At 42.3% G+C, this 18,352-nt stretch overlaps 2 protein-coding genes across 7 annotated transcripts in view; one reads left to right on the top strand and one right to left on the bottom strand.

Moving 5' to 3' along the window:
- NTM (neurotrimin) overlaps nt 1-15,204 on the top strand; it is an 897,130-nt gene extending 881,926 nt beyond the window's left edge. For 2 of the 6 annotated variants that reach the window (XM_016137927.2, XM_036221177.1), the window contains 4 exons: nt 869-1,020; nt 4,153-4,188; nt 9,443-9,475; nt 14,207-15,204. In XM_016137927.2, the coding sequence (XP_015993413.1) occupies nt 869-1,020; nt 4,153-4,188; nt 9,443-9,475; nt 14,207-14,304 (319 nt within the window). In that variant the 3' untranslated portion in view covers nt 14,305-15,204. The remainder of the gene's footprint in view (nt 1-868; nt 1,021-4,152; nt 4,189-9,442; nt 9,476-14,206) is intronic. The other 4 variants (XM_016137931.2, XM_016137930.2, XM_016137929.2 and 1 more) reach the window with 3 other exon arrangements.
- OPCML (opioid binding protein/cell adhesion molecule like) overlaps nt 1-18,352 on the bottom strand; it is a 1,143,910-nt gene that overhangs the window by 24,961 nt on the left and 1,100,597 nt on the right. The gene's annotated exons all lie outside the window — the stretch shown is intronic.

The raw sequence follows: 18,352 nt of genomic DNA, 5'->3' as shown, positions 1-18,352 counted from the left end.
CTACTCCATTGAAATATATTATATTAAATAACATTTTATAGTTTACAGTAATGGAATCTGTGATTCTAATATGTATATTTAACTGTTTTCCCTAATATCTATTTGTGGCATTTCTTAGTGGCCCCTACTACCAATACGAGCATTGCAACATATAGGACTGCCATAATGAATTGCTCAGGGAGACTGGCTCTGCAGGGTCATATTCTCAGGAATCAATAATCCCTCCTGAAATGAGTTGCTATGATACTCTGGGCAGATTACCTCTCTCAAGACTTTCAGAGTCCCCTGATATAAAAACGATCCCTGATTCTTATTTCCTCTTCACTGCCCAAAATAGGGTATTATCTGTAGAATGCCTCAATTCTTAAAGAAAAAATTTACTACCCAGGTGCTTGAAAAACATGGTTCCTTCAAGCACCTCAGGTTGTTCTTTTCTTTGCTGTTGGGGTTTTTCATTTTCAAGGTTGCCATCATCATAACCATCACCATCTTCATTAACGCCATCATCAACATCAATTAAGTCCACACTTTTGAGCACATACTGTGTGAATAATGTCACACAGCTGACATATTATATCTGTTGAAGGCACTTGCCTTCAGAGATTTTAAATATCTGTACAAGGAGGTGAATGTCTGTATAGTATCACAAGTATCTCCAGGCATATACATAAAAACAGAGAAATAAAATTATATGAAATTGTGTGTGAACTTATTATATAGTTGAGTGGGAAAAATGTGGTTATAATAATGTCAGAAAGGGGGATGAGCCAATCATTAATTCGAGTCTGTCTTCTTCCTGTAAGAAAAAGCTAACCATTTTTTTTTCTCTTGTTTTATCTCTCTCTCTTTTTTTTTTTTTTTGCCTCAGACTGGTTGAAGGGAAGAAGGGAGTTAAAGTGGAAAATCGACCTTTCCTCTCAAAACTCACCTTCTTCAATGTTTCTGAGCATGACTATGGAAACTACACTTGTGTGGCCTCCAACAAGTTGGGCCACACTAATGCCAGCATCACATTATTTGGTAAGACAGAGCCCTGAGCTGGGCAATGAAAGAGGAAAAGGACCATGTAGAGGAAGAGGACTTCAGAAGGCAGGTTCAGAAAGGAAAGCAGAAGAGAATCAGGAATAGTTAGGCAGGAGTTAGTGAGAAGAGGAAGAGAGAGGAATGGGATGAGGGGAGGATAATTAGTATGAAGATAGATACTGGTAATAGAGGAAAAAAATGAAAAAAAAATTGTTCATGTTTCGTTCTGTAATGGGAAACATCCTGAGACAGGAAGAAAAGAATTTTAGGATGTTGAAGTGACATTTAATTTTTTCTCCTCGGTGATATCTCCTATGGGGATTATAATTGTGTGTAATAGGAAAGAGTCCAGAGAGGAACATTTGCTATTTCAATACTTTGTTCATTGGATTAGTGTAAAATATTACCATTTCTGAAACTTTTCCTGGGCATTGAGACATAAGTGAAGCTGAATTATATTTATAAAAGTAGAATCATGGGCTTTGGGATCCTGAATAATATCAGTTTTAGAGGGAGAATTAAAAGCAAAAATGGGGAGTGCCCTAGTGCTCCATCTGTGTCAAAAGGTTTTGTCTGGCTGGATTAAGAAATATTTCTTTAAGCCACCATCCTGACAGAAGTCACATAGTCATTCATGCATTGATTCATTAAACAACTATTTATTGAAGGACTAATACATGCAAGACAGATTTCTGCGCATTCACTGCATGTTGGCAATGATATTGGTGCCAGAAAGAAGTAAAGGAAGCAAATAAACCATCACCTTCACAGACCCAGTTCTGTGATTAGAAGAGTTCCAAACAAGTGAGCGGGGGGATCCAGCCTCAGGCCTCCAGAGATGACTTTATCCCTCGATGATTGCTGATTCTCCCTATAGGCCACCGGGTTAATTTTCAGTTGCTTTGGGGACAACTGGAAATTCCATACCTCACCAAATTCAGTTAGTTTAGGATTTTTCAAATCACCACTCCTTCCCTCTACCCCAATCTCCCATGTAAATAAGCACTCTTGAATGTGATGGTGAGGTAAATGTGAGGAAGTTAGCAGATAATTGTCAAGAATATTAATTCCTTTTATTCTGAGAACCTCAGATAATTCCATAGCTTTAAGTACCTCACCTTCGCCCCCTGGCCCTGCCACATCCCCTCCTTGACATAATGCACCCAGTTTGCCCAGAATGGCCTGCCTGTGCTGCTGCCCCATTGTCCCATCACTGCTTCCAAATCACATCCTATCTCCCTTTTACCCAGCACATAAAATAAAACTCAGAGGGTTGGGAGGGGATAGGCTGCCCTTGATCCCAGACTGGACGGAGCTGTGATTAGAGTGATTGATCTGTCTGACATCTTTGACACAGCAATAGTCATAATTGCCTCTCACGTTTGTCAGGCCTTTTGGCTTTTTGGCAGATATCTGTCTGCATGAACAGAAGGGCCAGGATTAGAAAGATGCTTCTCCTTCTCTTGCTTTGCAAATCTAAGGTTCTCCCTGGCTTTCCCACCCACCCTTCCCAAGCCATGCTCTCAGCGCACAGCAGGCATCATTTGGGTAAACAGTCTTCCTCCCCTTTTGACCTCCTCACTCTTCTGATTAGGATGCAAGAACTGATTTTGCAATTGACTTCATCACTACTGTCTAATTCCCTGGATTCTTCCCCTTAAGCCATCTTTAGATGAGAACTGGGAAAAAAAGCAAACTTTAAGAGTGAAATAACTGGCATTTGTGACAAGAAATGCTGTGAAGGATGTGTCATAAATATGCTTTTTTCAGCAGACCTATGGGTGGCAATTAAAACCTCTGCCCCACCCGACTCCCACCATCATTCTGTCAGCATTCACCCTGTGTGGCATTCAGAAAATCCTTACAATTGCCAGCTTTCTGGAGTTTAGGGTTCTTTTTAAAATACATTAAAAAGTGATAGTATTGAAATAAGTTTAGAATATCTGGGTCAAACAAAGATGGACGAGTTGCAGGTGGAGTTGTTCTTTAATGCAGGAGGTCCCCAGACCTTTACATGCTAAATCTCTAAAAGGGAAAAAAGCAGCATTTTTCAAATTTAATCAAACAGACATTAGTATTTTAGCCTCAACTCAGAGAGCATTTCTGAAGAGTCCATCATAGAGATGCATAGATGACATGGTTTCATGGAACTAATGAAATTCTATTAATGTGTATGATGGCTATTCCCAATCCATAGGCTCCAGCCAAAGGTAGTCCAGACATTGCAGCCCCTAAACTCATTATTGAGGTTCACCATCAATGAGGCCTTTTGACAAAGTCACCTTATCAGGGAGTTTTCCATGTAATTTCCCATTATCAAAAGACCCTGCAGCTCAGAGTCATCAAACAGGTTGGAAAGCAGCATTGACTTAATGCAAATATAAAAACTTTGCGATGAAGTTCATTCTTCTAGAGCATCACAAAAAGTCAGCTGAATTTCATTATTTTACTACCAAATTTCTCGTAAACTGCACACCCTCTCCACCTGACCTGAAAGTTGAAAAGTGAGGAATGCCAGTGCTGGGAGACTCCCATTGTGGCCAGTATCTTTGAGGTACTTAAGCCAATGGGGGCCAGAGTGGCCTTCCTATCACAGACCAATAGAGTTCTGAGCACCTGATCCCTAATACTGCAGAGAGATGACAGGGGACTCAGAGAGTTCTGCTCCCATAATCCTGAATCACAGTAGTTCCTGGGGGATCTTGTTCCTGTGGTGATGTCTTGGGAGCAGAAATTCCTGAGGTTGGTATTCCAAAGTGAAACACTGGAGTGGAGATGTAGGACAGAAATCTAATCTGAAAAGGGACTATGGTTCTTTGTTACCAAATCAGTACTCAACTTAGCACAAGCTAAGGGCAAATCCATTTGTACTGGAAAAATGTACAAGCAGGCAACTCCCTCACTTCCCAACCATCACATCCAAGTATAAGCATAAAGCACTTTAGTGTTTCTCATGTTGCATCTTGTACTACCACCTTTGGTTTTTATGTCTTCCTTTATTTATTCATTCCTCCAGAAATGTTTGTGAAAGGCAGTATACAAACTATATATGACAAATATATAGCTACTGTATATAATATATGTGTTTGTTTTCATTTTTCTCTCCTGTATGTCCCTCACCCGATTTAGAACTAAATGAGCCTACAAGCTCAACTTTGTTGCAAGGTCAGTATCCCCCTTGCTTTATGGTTTTCCCCCATCCCCTTTCTCCAAGAGCCCCCACTCCCTCTTTCCATTTCCCTACCCCTCTGTGTATTACCTAAGGCTCTTATCTGTAATATTGCTTAGAGGATGTCAGTGGAAGCTAAGATAGATATTGGCAGCTGGTGAAACTCTAAGAATAGCTCCCTATTAGGGAAAGAAAAGAAACATCCTTAACATTGCAAAGTGCAGAGACCTGTGCTAGGCAAAAGATTGAGAGAGAGTGAGTCTGAATCAACAGGAAGACAACTCCAACCCACTGGGCAATTGTCATAACAAGAGTCCTAGTGATGGCCTCTCAGCAAGGAAGCAAACACGAAGTACCTAAAGATTCTAATATTCTCTAAAATGCATCAACTTGTTCACAGGGAGGGTCTCCAAAGGAGGAAAGTAGGCGTGGCACAGCATTTCTGCTGGTCAGTAAGCAGTCATCTGGAGTGGGATGTCACTGCGTTATAGTTCAGAGTCTGACATTTAGTAGTTCTATGCTCTTGGACAAGTCACTAAACATTATTTAGACTCGATTTCCTCTTCTATAAAATGGAATTGATCTGCCTTATCTACCTTAGAGTTGTTCCAACATTCATCTGAAAATTCATATTAAAATGGCTTGAAGTTTAAAAAGCTTGAAAACTGCTAGGTACATGTGAATCATTGAAGTCCAATCACCAGATACAAGTTGAAAGGCAAGGACATCCCTCAGTGTAACATCATAGGGGTTCATTAACTCATTCCTCAAGCCCTTCTCCCATCCCCTTTACATCCTCTTCCACTCAAAGCACTTTCCAATGTAAGTCATCTTTAGCCTCTGTTTGCACAGCCCTTCAAATTTTCTCAAGGTCCACTAGCCTAGCGTGAATAATTCATTAAGACTGTGACTAAGCATTTGGGCAGAAGTGGGCCCAGTCTGAGCGGTAGAATATAATGCATGCCGTATGTGCTGCTTTTCTCCTCCTAAAGACAGTGCCAACCATAAGCTAGCCCAGCAGGAAGGCACCTGTGAAGACAATGAGGGGATTGGATTTTTCCACCTCCTACTCCAATCTCCTGACCTTTTGCATCCCACCTCATCCTCATCCTTTTCATCCATTCACATCTCTCTGTATAATCATTGGAGGATGGCATTAGATTTGGAAGGTCAGGGAGAAGACGGAAGAAAATTAATTACTTGGGATGCCGTTTGACAGATGAAGAAAAAATACTTTCATCATGAAAAAAATTTAGGGCTGCATTATTCACCTTAGTGATGTAGAGTGCAGTGATGATTAACCACAAACAGGAAAATGAAACAAAGAAATAGAAAAAATGAAGTCAATGGAAGCATTCAGGTTCAACTTATGATTCAACTTATGTTTATGGAACCCCTGTGTGAAGCTAATTCACAGATCTAAAATAGAGGCAGTAGAAAAATAGCTGATATAAATGGTGAAAGGAAAGTATGAAAGACTAGAGCTAAAATGTTACTGCTACAGGATGTGCTTTTAGAAGTGACTAAGCTCCTTCTGATCACTTAGTTTTTCATTCTCAGAGAGAATAGGAGCTTTTAAAACATGTAGTGGTTGCTAGAGAATTAGTATTTAACTGAAGGTATACCAAAATGATAGCGGGAGCATTGGCCCACACCAAAGACAACAAAAACAAAGTCAGCCGTAAATAAACCAATCACAGATCTGGCTGCTAAGCACAGAACCAGGAGCAGGAGACTTCATTTTGAGGCTCCACCTGGTGAAATAAGCTGTCCTGCCTCACTTCTCTCTGCTGTCAGATATAAGTTTGGATGCTCTCATGGTACTCTCCACTCCTCATCCTTCTTATTGAATGCAAAGCAATGGGTCAGGGACAGAAGTTGTAGATTGTAGACATATGGAATGTTTCAATATTTGGATAAATGTGATCTTTAGTATAGCTGTTGGACTCTTGTACAACTAAAGAATATTTTAGAGAAAACAGATCTTGCACCTGGGGCATTTTTCCCATTTATCTGGGTTTATTTTTTTATTTCCTCCTCTTTTGCTAGTCTCTCATAGAATAGAGAATGCCTATTTTCTCAAGGAATACTCCCAAGTTATGCCTATCTTATCTCAGAAATATCAAGTACAGGAAACACATGGCTTTAAGAGAAGTTCCTAGCTATTTTGAGACTCCATATCTAGATGGACCAGAAAAATTCTGATAAAAGAATTTTATTCCTACTCAGCATTTTCTGACACCCCTGAAGTATTTCTCTGCTCCCCTTTTACAAACACAACAGATTGTATGTTACCACCCTCGTATTAATATTTGGTGGTGCGGGATTCTTGGTGTGATAAATAAGAACTCAGGGATGTGCCATCATCCCTCATAGGCTAGAGAGCTGGAGCCCACACTGCAGACTCAGTGGCTATATGATTGTTCATTTTCTATCCACTGAGCCCTTTGTCTTTTATTTCCTAGGCATTAAGTCAGAGTTGATGGTGTCAGTGGGCTGGAAAATGTTGGCTGATTAATGCTTATGAACAACATAGTGACCACCAAACCAACTTATTAAAGAATGGGAACTAAAGTAAACTGTATCAGCAGGAAAAAAAATGCAATGGAAAGATGATTATTTCTTTCTTGTGAAGGAATAAAAGATAGTTAATTAGGTCCAGTCATCCAGCAGTTAGGTTTTCTACGGCACAAGTGTCTAAATACCAGAGGTATAAACAATGTTATTACCTCTTTATAGAAGGTTTACCTATCTATCCTGACAAAAACCAGCACTCCTTTGCCCACTAGACTCAGCAGCCTTGTGCTCACATAAGTACCTGACTTTATCTAGTAGCATTGGCTTTGGTGGCAAAAGATCACCTATGGATTGATAAAAGATACTTGCTTAAAGGTTTGATGTGAGGCTTTTTTTTTTTCTTTCATTCACTCTTTCTTTTGAATATTTTGTTCTCACTCTACCTGACTTCTCATTAGTATATCAACAACAACAACAACAACAACAACAAAAAAGATCACAAATTTCAGTCAAGCTCTTAGGAAAATACAGATTTGGATTTCTAGGGATTGTTAATTTTCTTAATAGCCAAAGGTTAACTCAAAGACTTGAGCTTATGTCTGGTGATCATTTTCAGAGCTCGAGTAAGACTTGTACTTCTAGAAGCTGGAACCAACAGTGATAGCATATCAAGCATGATACAGAAGAGGGTGTTAGCATTTCTACATCTCTTCTTAGTAATAAATCATTGGGAGTGGGTGAAAATGCACCATTAGGGGTTTACAGCAAATATAAAAGAACATCTTGGCCACATTTCCTGATTATTGTGCTGAGATATTAGCCAGAGCAGGAACACATTCTAGTTAACTAGAAGAATTAAAACATTGCTACTTGGGAAAGCCCAAAAGTAAGTTCTAGCTAAAGTCATGGGTGAATGTCAAATTGTCCTTTAGCTAGGTGGGCCTAAAGAGTTTTAACCTTCTTTCAAGTAGCATGTGTTGGAGGTTCAAGGTAAAAAATGAACAAATAAACAAAAATAAAAGGTAGTTGGATGGAAATAATTATTTTCAGATCTTTACCTTATAGAAAAATCACATCTTATACCTAAAACAGTGCAGAAGTTATATTATCAATTTATTTCATCTTCTAATAGTTACAACAAGCCAAACTACTAAATAGAACCCTCCTCTGTGTCCTTCCTCCAGTAGTCTAAACCAGCACCCCAGTTACTCTATGGACCTCACACTTGCACTGCTTATGATTTGGGGTGTAAGATCTGTGACTTTCCCTCCAAGAGTCTCTCTTCAGACTGCTCTCCCTCCTTCCAATTACTGTCCTTCTGGGTACTGAGAGACTCAACACAGTGGTATCTGAATGAAGCAGTTCTTGAAAATAGCCCCTCCTTAGCTTCTGGTCTTATTTCTAAGACCCAGCAGTCACTCCAAAGGACTGTCCTTGCTAAACGCACAGACAACATGGCATCAGCACTCCAGACTTTTTTCTGCCATCCTGACTTTACATAAGATCTTTTTGGAATCACCCCTTTAATCTTTGATCATAGATCACCCCTTACATTTTTTGAAAATGGCTTCTCAGGGTTGCTAATGTCCACTTAGATCAAGAGAGATATATCTCAGTTCTCTTTAAACAACAGATTGAGAACTTGAATGCAAAAGGATGTATTCTAATTCTGGGCAAATGTTTTAGTTGAATGTAGGTCAGGTTATATCTAGGTTGTCTTTTCTTTTGCATGTGAAAACCTTTGCAAAGAGAATGGTATCACCACAATGCAAGAGACTTTAATGTCATTTTCTCTTATTTGAGCTTTATTAAGGTATAATGACAAAATTGTAAAATATTAAAAGTGTACATCACGGTGATTTGATATGTGGATGCATTGTGCAAAGTATTATATCCTCCTTATATCCCAGGTGAACAACTACAAAGGCACCTAGCTAAAGAGAGAGGAAAAATGTAATATTATCACCACTTCATGCCAGTCAAGGCATCTGATATTATCAGGAAAGTTTCTGTGGATTGTTCTGAGAGCTTGGAGTTAGGGAAATGGGGGTCTTTTATGGTCTAATCAGCAGAGAGGAATTGAATTTCCAAGTATAACAGCATAGATGCAGGTCTCATAGACTCAGATTGGCCCATAGAAAGGAAGCCCTCTGGGCCATCTTGCTGTAGCATGACTCATCAAGAGAATCAGATGGCCAAGATCTGGCACATGCAATCTAGCTCAACAGTGTTTTTAAGATGGATACATGAACTCCAGTCAAATTTTTACACCTCAAACATAGGATGGGAACCTATGTTCAAATTACTATAGTGTAATCCATGTGTATATGCCAATTTTATACTTAAGGCTTGCAGACTTGAACTAATTTGGGGATAGTTGGGTGGCCAAAGGAAGAAAGTTGTTCTATGAGGAAGTGTTTGTTGGCTTGGGACCTCAAGGATTAAAGTATAGCCAATTCTTCCGCTAAGACAAAGTAGATGTGTTGGCTCTCTTTGGGTCAACAATCCAATCTGAACATCATTCATATTTTTCCCCAGCTCAGTCATTATAGCAAATGACTTTCCAGTAAAACAGAAGGGTGCATATATGAGGGCTGGGATGTGGACAGGACAGCAAGAGGCAAATACAGAGGGCTGGGAGTGCTGGCTCACTCCCAAAACCATCTGCTGGCAAAACAAGTGCCTCCGACTGCTTTCTACTTTAACAGTGGCTTGTTTTTAATTTTTTTTTAGAAGTGAAAACTACAACCCTGCCCCCCTGGAAAGGTTTGTATATTTATTTCCTAGGCAGCTACTGCCTTGGTGAGGATGGGGGTTTGCAAAACTCTTTGGCTCCTTCCAAGGTACCTACTCTTCTGAGCTAACCCAAGAAAGCAGCCTTATGGGTCCCTTCCCTGACCTTGGGCTGTCTCTGTGTCAATTTAGATTAACCTATCCCCAAAGACATTCTCTTCTCTCTGGGTAGCTTCCACTTGTAGAAGTCTAACTTCTCTGCTGGCAGCACTAATGAGCACCTGTCAGTGCCTGGAATAGCATCCTGTCTAGGTGCCTCTGTGCCAGGCCTGCCTCTTTCCTTGCACATGGATGCTCTAATGCAATGATCTTCTTAGACCTTGGCTTTGCACGCTACCCTCTGCTTCTCTCTCTCTCTCTCTCCTGGAAGGAAAAGTGGTGGGAGGGAGGAGAAAGTGGAAGGAAGGGGAAAGTTCTTGTGTGAGTCACTTTGCTACAAATAAGACGTGTCTTATTTGAGGCTTTCATTCTTGCCAGATGTTTCCGATGGAAAATTGACACTCATCACAGTTATGAGACCCTAACTGTCCCGATAATTCGTCTCTTTAGGCCTCTTCAGCTCTCTAATGAGACAGAGGTAATAGAGGCATCCAACATAGATTTGAGGCATGACTGGATGAGGAACAGAAGCCTCATCTGTATAGGCCGTGTCGCCAGGCAGATGAGATGAGCCATCACTCTGGCCAGCACAGGCTCTAGGAGAACCTTGCACCAGTATGCTGTGATCCATGCATGCCTGGACAAAAGTTACTCATGTTGTAGCATTCTTCTATGCGCCAGTCAGCGTGGGATGGCATGTGTGTTTCCTGCATTAACCAGTGCCCAGATGGGGCAGTCCTGGGCCCTCACTCTCTTACCACCCTTCATTGTTTGCAGATGTGCGAGTCACACAAAGTAGCAACTATGAGTTAATGGAAAGAAAATTGCATTTGGAGGCAAAAGTCAAGAGACCTTGGGAAAGTCACTTAAGTTCTCTGAGGTTAAGTTTCTACATATCAGAATGCAGACAATAGTCCTCACCTAGTTCATGAGCATTCTTTGAGGAAGTGGAACACCTTTTCAACTGCAAGCATTCTCCTTGAAATCCCAATCAATATGGTTTTACTTCTATGTATACCTTCCCTCAACTTCAGGAATTTGAAGTGACTTTTATTGGAAATAATTAGAAAAAAAAGAGAAGGGAATTTAGAAGAGAAAATTGAGATAAAACAATAGACAAGGTAGGAAAAGAGTTTGTTTTGTTGTCGGTTTGTTTTTTTGTTTTTGTTTTATTCTCCACCTAGAATCTTAAGAGGAAGAAAACCATAGAGGCAAATAAATATAAGCATGTCAACATGCATCACAATGTTCTGGTTCTTTGCCATGGGCCCAGTTAGACACAGATCCTGCCTTTAAGGTACTTAGAGCCCAGAGGAAGAAATACAGAAATTAGACGAATAATTTAGTTGTGGGATGCATGTGGTGCTGTGGAAACAAACCACATCAAGTCAAGGGAGGGTACCTGGGGAAGGTAACTAGAAGCCAGAATTGAATCTGAAACAAGGAGTAGAGAAGTAAGTTTTTCAGACAGAGGAACAGAGTGAAGAATGAGAAGAACAGAGAATATGGCTGGATGATACATGTTCTTGTGTGCATGCACATGTGTATAAGTGTGTGTGGAAATGCACACAACATGTACTGATGTTGCATGGAGTTGGGGACAGGGAAAAACAGAACACATGGCAGGAAGAGAGGCTAAGGAGGCAGATAAACAAGCGGATTATGGACTGTGGAGTGTTAGCAAATTTGTAAAGCCTGTAGAAATCCAACAGATTCATAGCATGATCAATTTGGAATTGTAGAAACATCACCCTGGAATTAGCATAAAGAATAATCCCAAGGGGTTAGTTGAAAAGAGAGCTGCCTCGGAGATTGCCTTTGAGAGGACATGTGGAGCACTTCTGCCTCCATGTTATTCCGGGGACTACCTCCTCCTCCTCCTTCTGTTTAGCTTTGATTAGGTCAGGTTTCCTGGATATTCTGGATAGGATGGGACTGGGTGAGGGGAGAGAGTGTGTGTGCAGGAGGTGAGGGCAGGCCGCATATGGTTTCACTCAGTGAGTGACAGCCTTCCCCATCCTGCCGGCCTGGAACAGGAGACAGGAACAGCCCCAAGAGCTTGTTCAGGGTAACAACACACCAAGAAGAGGCTCTGGGGCATTCAGTAGCTTTTGCCTTTTTTTTTTAATGGGAAAAATTTTCTTTCACAACAGGTCAGGCCCCTCCCTACAAGCTCTCTGTGGTGCTTCCCAGCAGGCAGCAGAACCACAAAGAAACTCTGAGGGGTTTGGCAATGAAACTGAACACAGGAGCCCAGAGAGAGCACCTGCAGAGCAGCCCAGCCATGTGAGGCACCCTGTGGGGGGTGTTTGCAGGTCACAGCTGCCTCCCCTGCAGTGCTGCAGAGTCCTAGGCCTTTAAACAAGGTTTTCTGACTTTTCTTACATGATAACCAAGTCAAACCCCAGCTGGACTGTATGTCTGGCTTGTGGCATTCTCCATTCTTCTCCCTGGAGACATCCACTGGCTGGGTCTCCCTGAAAGGAGAGCATGCAAGCGAGAAACAGAAAGCATCTAAATGCTGAAAAATGTCATTTGTCCTAGCTCTATTTTACCACAGGGTATCTTCTTAGCCATAGCCAGGGGCAGGGAGAGGGAGGGAGTATGCTCTGGGATGAATGGAGTGTGGGAGGGGGAGTGGATGTCAAAGCTATGTGTGAATGTTTGGGAGAGCAAAATAGATGAAAGAGTAAAAGAGCCTTCACCAATAGCTGTATGTCTGGCCAGGAACACTGTGTGCCAGGCATGCAGAACACATTTAGTCAGTGTGCGCTGTGCACACTTGAGAAAATGGAATGCAGCCACTATCTCTTTTCAGCTTAAAAACAGAACCTGGTTCCCATAAAGGTCTGCTGGTCCTGGGGACTAAGAAACAAACTTTTTGTCTTAGAGTCAGTCTCAGACATAGGCAAGGGTCTTATTGTGAAGGATCTTGGAGTGGCCAGAGCATTAGGGCTTCTTCACAGGAGAGAAACCTAACTTCTCACTCTAGAAGGCATTGAGGAGTGGCTTCTGTCCTGGAATTCCAAAGAAGGCTGTGTAGATAACAGAGTAAATGGACTGCAACGAGGCCCTTCCTAACAGATGCCTTCAGTTTTCTGTTGCCCGGAAGTTCACCTCCTTGCAGGGTATAGAGTAGAATATGCCTCTCTTTGCTTCTTGTCAGGAAAACTTGCACTACCAAGATGTTCTGGCCTTGGGAATACTGTGATTCAGACAACAGGGACACATGAGGTTGGAGGATGTGGCCACTTCAAACTCATGTCCCTTTAGCTACTGCCCCATAATCAGAGATTTGTCTTAAAGGTTTAAGAAATATGATCATATGGACAGTACTTCCAAGCCAAGAGTTTTAGGACTTGATGGAATAATCTCATATGAAATCAAGAAGCCTTGTCTGATGTTGTTCTGCATTAGCCCAAAGTGTCTCAGATTCAGCATCCAAGTCAGGCAAACAGGTTTTGGCTGTTTTTTCACCCCTATTGAGGACATGGTCTTAGTGAGGATACCAGCTTTAAATACATCCATTAAATTCAATGCAACAGAGCATGCCAGAGGAAGTCCAGTCTGAGAAGTTAACCTACATAACTGGGGACCTAATTCATCTGGACATCCAAACTGTGTGTACTGCTCATAAATCATAGTTCCATTGGTTGTGGATGTTCTTGGCCACCAAGCTGAAGTTACCCAAAAACTAATGTTTCAGAATGATAGGAAAGCTACTGAGGAATTTTATGACTGCAGTTTCCTTACCTCTCACATTTGACTTCATCTCAAAGAGTATCTGTTAGCAGGCCAGGTTAGTGTATGCCTCATAGAGAAATGTGCCATCCATCTCCCACTCACAGACATACTCCATGGCAGGTCCTGCATCCCAATGTTCACATAAACCTTCCTTTATTTCCATGGACACAGCAAAAGGCCACCTGCTTCTTTACTTATCCCCACCTCCACTTCATGTGAGCTGGTTTTGGCTTTTCAGGCATGTGATATTTGAGCTAGGTCTGCTGTTACCAAGGCCAGATGGGGAAGAGGCCAAGTGCTCCAGGTGGAAGCCCAGTGCCCCGCCCTGAGATGCAGTGATTGACAGAAGGATGCTGAGCCCCATGCAACAGCAGCAGGGAGGCAGATTGTGGAGTCCAACAGGTCATTTCCGGAATAACAGGTGGAGCAGCTGGAGGGTTATGTGAATGTTTAAGGCAGGCGGTGCTCAGATGTGGTTGGGTGATGATGTGGGGCCTTACTTCATTGAAGCTCTGCATAAGAGGATTGTCAATCTGCTACTTTCTTCTTGAACTTGACCCTGAGCCATGGCCTTAGCATGTTATGACACAGTAAAGGAGTAGTGACCACCAGTATACTTTAACCTGAGTCTCATGTTCTCTCCTTGCAAGGGAAGGCTCCCCTTTACACTGTGTGCAGCCATGGGATCAAAGCTCTAGAAGGTCCATTTCTAATGGAGCCCCCACATATGGAGCTGGCAGAGCAAATGCTCCCAGTTAGAAAGATGCTTTGTCAGAGGTGAGGCCTAAAGACAGCAGCAGACCAGGCGATGGCTATTCCCTCTCACACTACCTGCTTGTGACAAGGGTGCTCTCTCCACAGGCCCAGGCGCAGTCAGTGAAGTGAACAATGGGACGTCGAGGAGGGCCGGCTGCATTTGGCTGCTACCTCTACTGGTCTTCCTACTCCTCAAATTTTGATGTGAATGCCGCTTCCCCCACCGGGGAAAAGCTGCCGCTACTGCAACCACCAACATTAAAGCAACGGCAACTCCGACAGCAACAAGAGCAAACATGTTTCTAAATAAGATATAATCAAATGAAATTCTGAGAAACAGAGCCTAATGAGATACAAATTCGAGGGAGGGGAACAAAGAATACTTTGGAAAAACACATTGAAAAAGGAATTTGAAAATCGCCTTGTAGGCCTTGCAGAGATATGTAGGTACAGCTGAGTTTTCTTTCTTTTCCCAAATGGAAAGAGCACACACCTGGCTCTGGACCCAACCTCAAGCTGCACTGTGTGACATCTTTGTTTCCAGGGTGGGCGAAGTCTCAGCTACTCTGCCCACTAAAGTGCCCCCCCACCAAGGAAAATTCTGGAGTCGGCCATCCCAAATTCAATTGATCAATACAGATGAACACAAAGTGAGATGTGTGGCCCAGATGTGCGACTGCAGGCCCTTTCGTAGACTGTGCCACTATTGTGTGTGTTATGAAATGCAAATTTAAAAATAAATAAAGCGAAAACTAAACAAGACAGCCTGACAGCTACAAAAATCCCACAGTCAACAGTCACAAAAAATATTGTTAAACTTTTTTTTTTTTTTTTTTACTACATGGACATCACGGATCATAAGGGATTCATTATTAATTTTGTTAATTATATTTTCCAATATGAGTCTAGAACTTAGTGCAAAAACAAGACAAAACTAAAAAAATACACAAATGAAAGGGGTGAAGAGAAGTATGTTTGTTAAACATTAAAAATGAATAGTGCACTTCTTAACTAGGTTTACAACTGGTGGACCACACACCAGGCATTAACCACCTGGTGAGGATTTGGCAACTCCACCAAAAAAAAAAAAAAACATATAATTTAATGAACATCTCCACCAGCGCTACAGATTTCTCCTTATTCAGGCATTTAATGCAGACAATACTATGCTTCTACATGCTGTTTAGAAATGGAAGGGTGATCTGCACTGTATCTTGAGTTTGTGGGCTATGATTCTTTTGATGACATATATTATACAGTATATAAATATATATACATATATTTTTTTTGTTAGAGTTCTAGCCATTTGATTTCTCAGCAGGGTCCTTTCTCAGACATTACTGCATGCTGTAAATGGCATTAGCTGTGTGTTGATCTTCTAAAAGATGATAGAGTTTACTGGTAATTGTGTAATCAGCTCCTGCCTTTTTATTTTCTTGGGTTATTTACATGTCAGAGACATTTCTAAAAAGTGAAAAGAGAAAAAAAAAACCACTAATACCAGATATAGCATCTTTTCCAGATGTGGTTCTCAGAGGCCGTCACAGGCACCTCGTGTCTTCATCATGAACAAGGAGCTGAACTAACTAAGCAGTCAGTAACCACTTGCTTTAGCCCGTATGGGGATCTCCGATGCCTTTGTGACCACTGGACAATTGAATCCTCTTGGTTTATTTTATTTAATTTCCTACCTTTGTGTGCGTGTGTATGAAAGAGAAGAAATGCAGTTTTTAGATAACCTTTTTTCCTCCCCTGAAGTCTGGGAACCAGAGAGGCCTCAGGGAGAGGGTCTGGATGTGATGAGGAAAAGTGGGGTTGGGGGCTAGGGGAGGGAGGGGTTGTCTCTGACTTGACATTAAAAAGTGTTCCATGTCCCTCTTAATCTGGTGTGGTACCTCATTATCAAGTGGGGAGTGGGAGGGTGAGGGGGAAAACAGCCTGGCTGGCTCAGTTGTAAAGAACATGGAGGGTGACGGGCTTTTGACTCAAACTACTGTCTTTAGACCCCTCCTTGGGGTGAGTGGGGCTCTTTCTGCAGTATGTGCTCTGATGACAGGACAGTTGGAAAATCACCTTCATCCTCCTAACAGAAGTGAGGGTGGGGTAGGTCTCACAGGGATTTTGTCTCCAATGCCTTCAGAAGGTCCTATCCAAGGGTGGCAGCATCCTGCTATGTCTAAACACTTAACCTCATAACCTGGTAAAAATATCAAGTCCAGTTAGGGAGAGGCTTCTATGTGTGATTATCTGGGAGGCAGCATAGGGTAGCTATCACAAAAGAAAGAAAGAGAGAGAGAGAGAGAGGAGAGAGAGAGAGGAGAGGGAGGGAGGGAGGGAGGGAGGGAGGGAGGGGGGGAAATGTAAGTCCTTCCTCCTTCCTTTTCCTTCCTTCCTTCCGTCCTTCCTTCCGTCCTTCCTTCCTTCCTTCCTTCCTTCACCTCTCCCTCCCTCCCTCCCTCCCTCCCTCCCTCCCATCCCGCCCATCCCTCCCTCCCTCCTCCCTCCCTCCCTCCCTCCCTACCTCCCCATCCCCTCCCTCCCTCCCTTACCTCCATCCCTCCTCTCTCATTCCCTCCCTCCTCCCTCCCTCCCTCCACCCTTCCTTCCCTCCCTTCCTTCCCTTCTCTCCTTCCTTCCTTCCTTCCGTCCTTCCTTCCTTCCTTACCTTCCTGCCTTCCTTCCTTTTCCTTTCCTTTCCTTTCCTTTCCTTCCTTCCTTCCTTCCTTCCTTCCGTCCTTCCTTCCTCCTTCCTTCCCTGCCTTCCTCCCTCCCTCTCCCTCCTCCCTCCCTCCTCCCTCCCTCCCCCTCCCTCCCTCCCTCTCCCTCCTCCCTCCTCCCTCCCTCCCTCCCCTCCCTCCCTCCCTCCCTCCCTCCTCCCTCCCTCCCCCTACCCCTCCCCCTCCCTCCCTGTCCCGAAGAAAGAATAAAGAAAGAAAGAAAGAAAGAAACGCTTGAAAGATTGTGGATTGGTATTGAATAATCTTGAATTCCATCAACTGATATTTTGGGGATTCTATTTCCTCCATGCCAGCTCCCCAAAGCTTGTCCAGCCACAGATTGAGGAAAGGTAGATTTTGATACAAAATAATATTCAAATAATTCTGAGCTGTTCTGACTGATTCTGGGAATTAAATAGTAGCTCAAGATTCACTGACAGGAAGAAATCAGGTCAGAGCTAAAATACTCAGGAATTATTGTACTTGTGTCCTCAGAGGTCAATTCTACCTGAGAGCAGTAGAAAATGTTTGCAAAGGAGTCGATTCATTTCCAATGGCTGCTAGCAAAATTGAGAAAAGATTGTTGACTTCATGTTTTTTTGTGTGTGCCCTTCTTCCCTTCCATCCCCACCACCAGGTGCCAGATATCCCAACTTGTTCCCAGCAGCATGATCAGGAACAGACTGGCCAAACCTCACAGATTTCAGCTGAATTAGTTTAATTTTTCCCTCCTGTTCCAGAACTGCTAAAGTCCAGAGATTTGTGTTTCTCTCTTTAGAATAAAAATGGACTGGTGTGATTTACTAGCTCTCTTATGAATGAAACCTGTGACCAGACACTGACCAGAGGATTTGGGTGCAGATCATGGTTCACCAGAATAGGGTGAGAAATACACAGTTAATTCCATATTGCTAATTATGAGCCTAGAAGCACCATTAAATAATATATATCCAGGCATCTGCAAAGAGATGTTTCCAAAACTGTGCTGGGACCAGAACACAGCGGCATATGACCTCCACCTGAATCAAAACTATCTCTTTTATATTGACTAAACATGCTTTGACCACTCTTCATCATCCTCCCAGGAGTGGCTGGTCAGTCACCTTTGTAAAGTGACAATGCCAACATTGTAAAGTGACATTCATGAGAACTTCATTTTACCTGTGTGCCAACTCAATATTCCTTCCTGTATTGTGGTTCTTTAGAACTCTATTTATTTAAGAACATGTCCTTTATAAAACCAGCTTAACCATGACTGATGGGTCCACCAAGTAGGAGAACTTCCTATCTATCCTACCTCAAGAGGGGTTTCCTCTCATATTCTGCTTAGTGTGCCACATGAGCCCCAATCTTCTGAATTCTAGTATTTAAAGGAACCTTCTAGATGCTCCTGAGCAAGGGCCTTCAACCAGATTTAGTGTTCAGTCCAGGAGGACATGGCTTTGCTAGAAGCTCATAGGAACAATCCTTAGGCTATCTCTTTTCAGGAGACAGGAGCTGGGCAAAATATTGTTCATTAAAGTAAAGAAATACA

The sequence above is a fragment of the Rousettus aegyptiacus genome, unplaced genomic scaffold (assembly GCF_014176215.1).
Source record: "Rousettus aegyptiacus isolate mRouAeg1 unplaced genomic scaffold, mRouAeg1.p scaffold_m13_p_5, whole genome shotgun sequence".
Classification (NCBI taxonomy): Eukaryota; Metazoa; Chordata; class Mammalia; order Chiroptera; family Pteropodidae; genus Rousettus; species Rousettus aegyptiacus.
The sequence above is the reverse complement of the archived record's forward strand: the minus strand, read 5'-3'. Positions and strand labels throughout refer to the sequence as shown.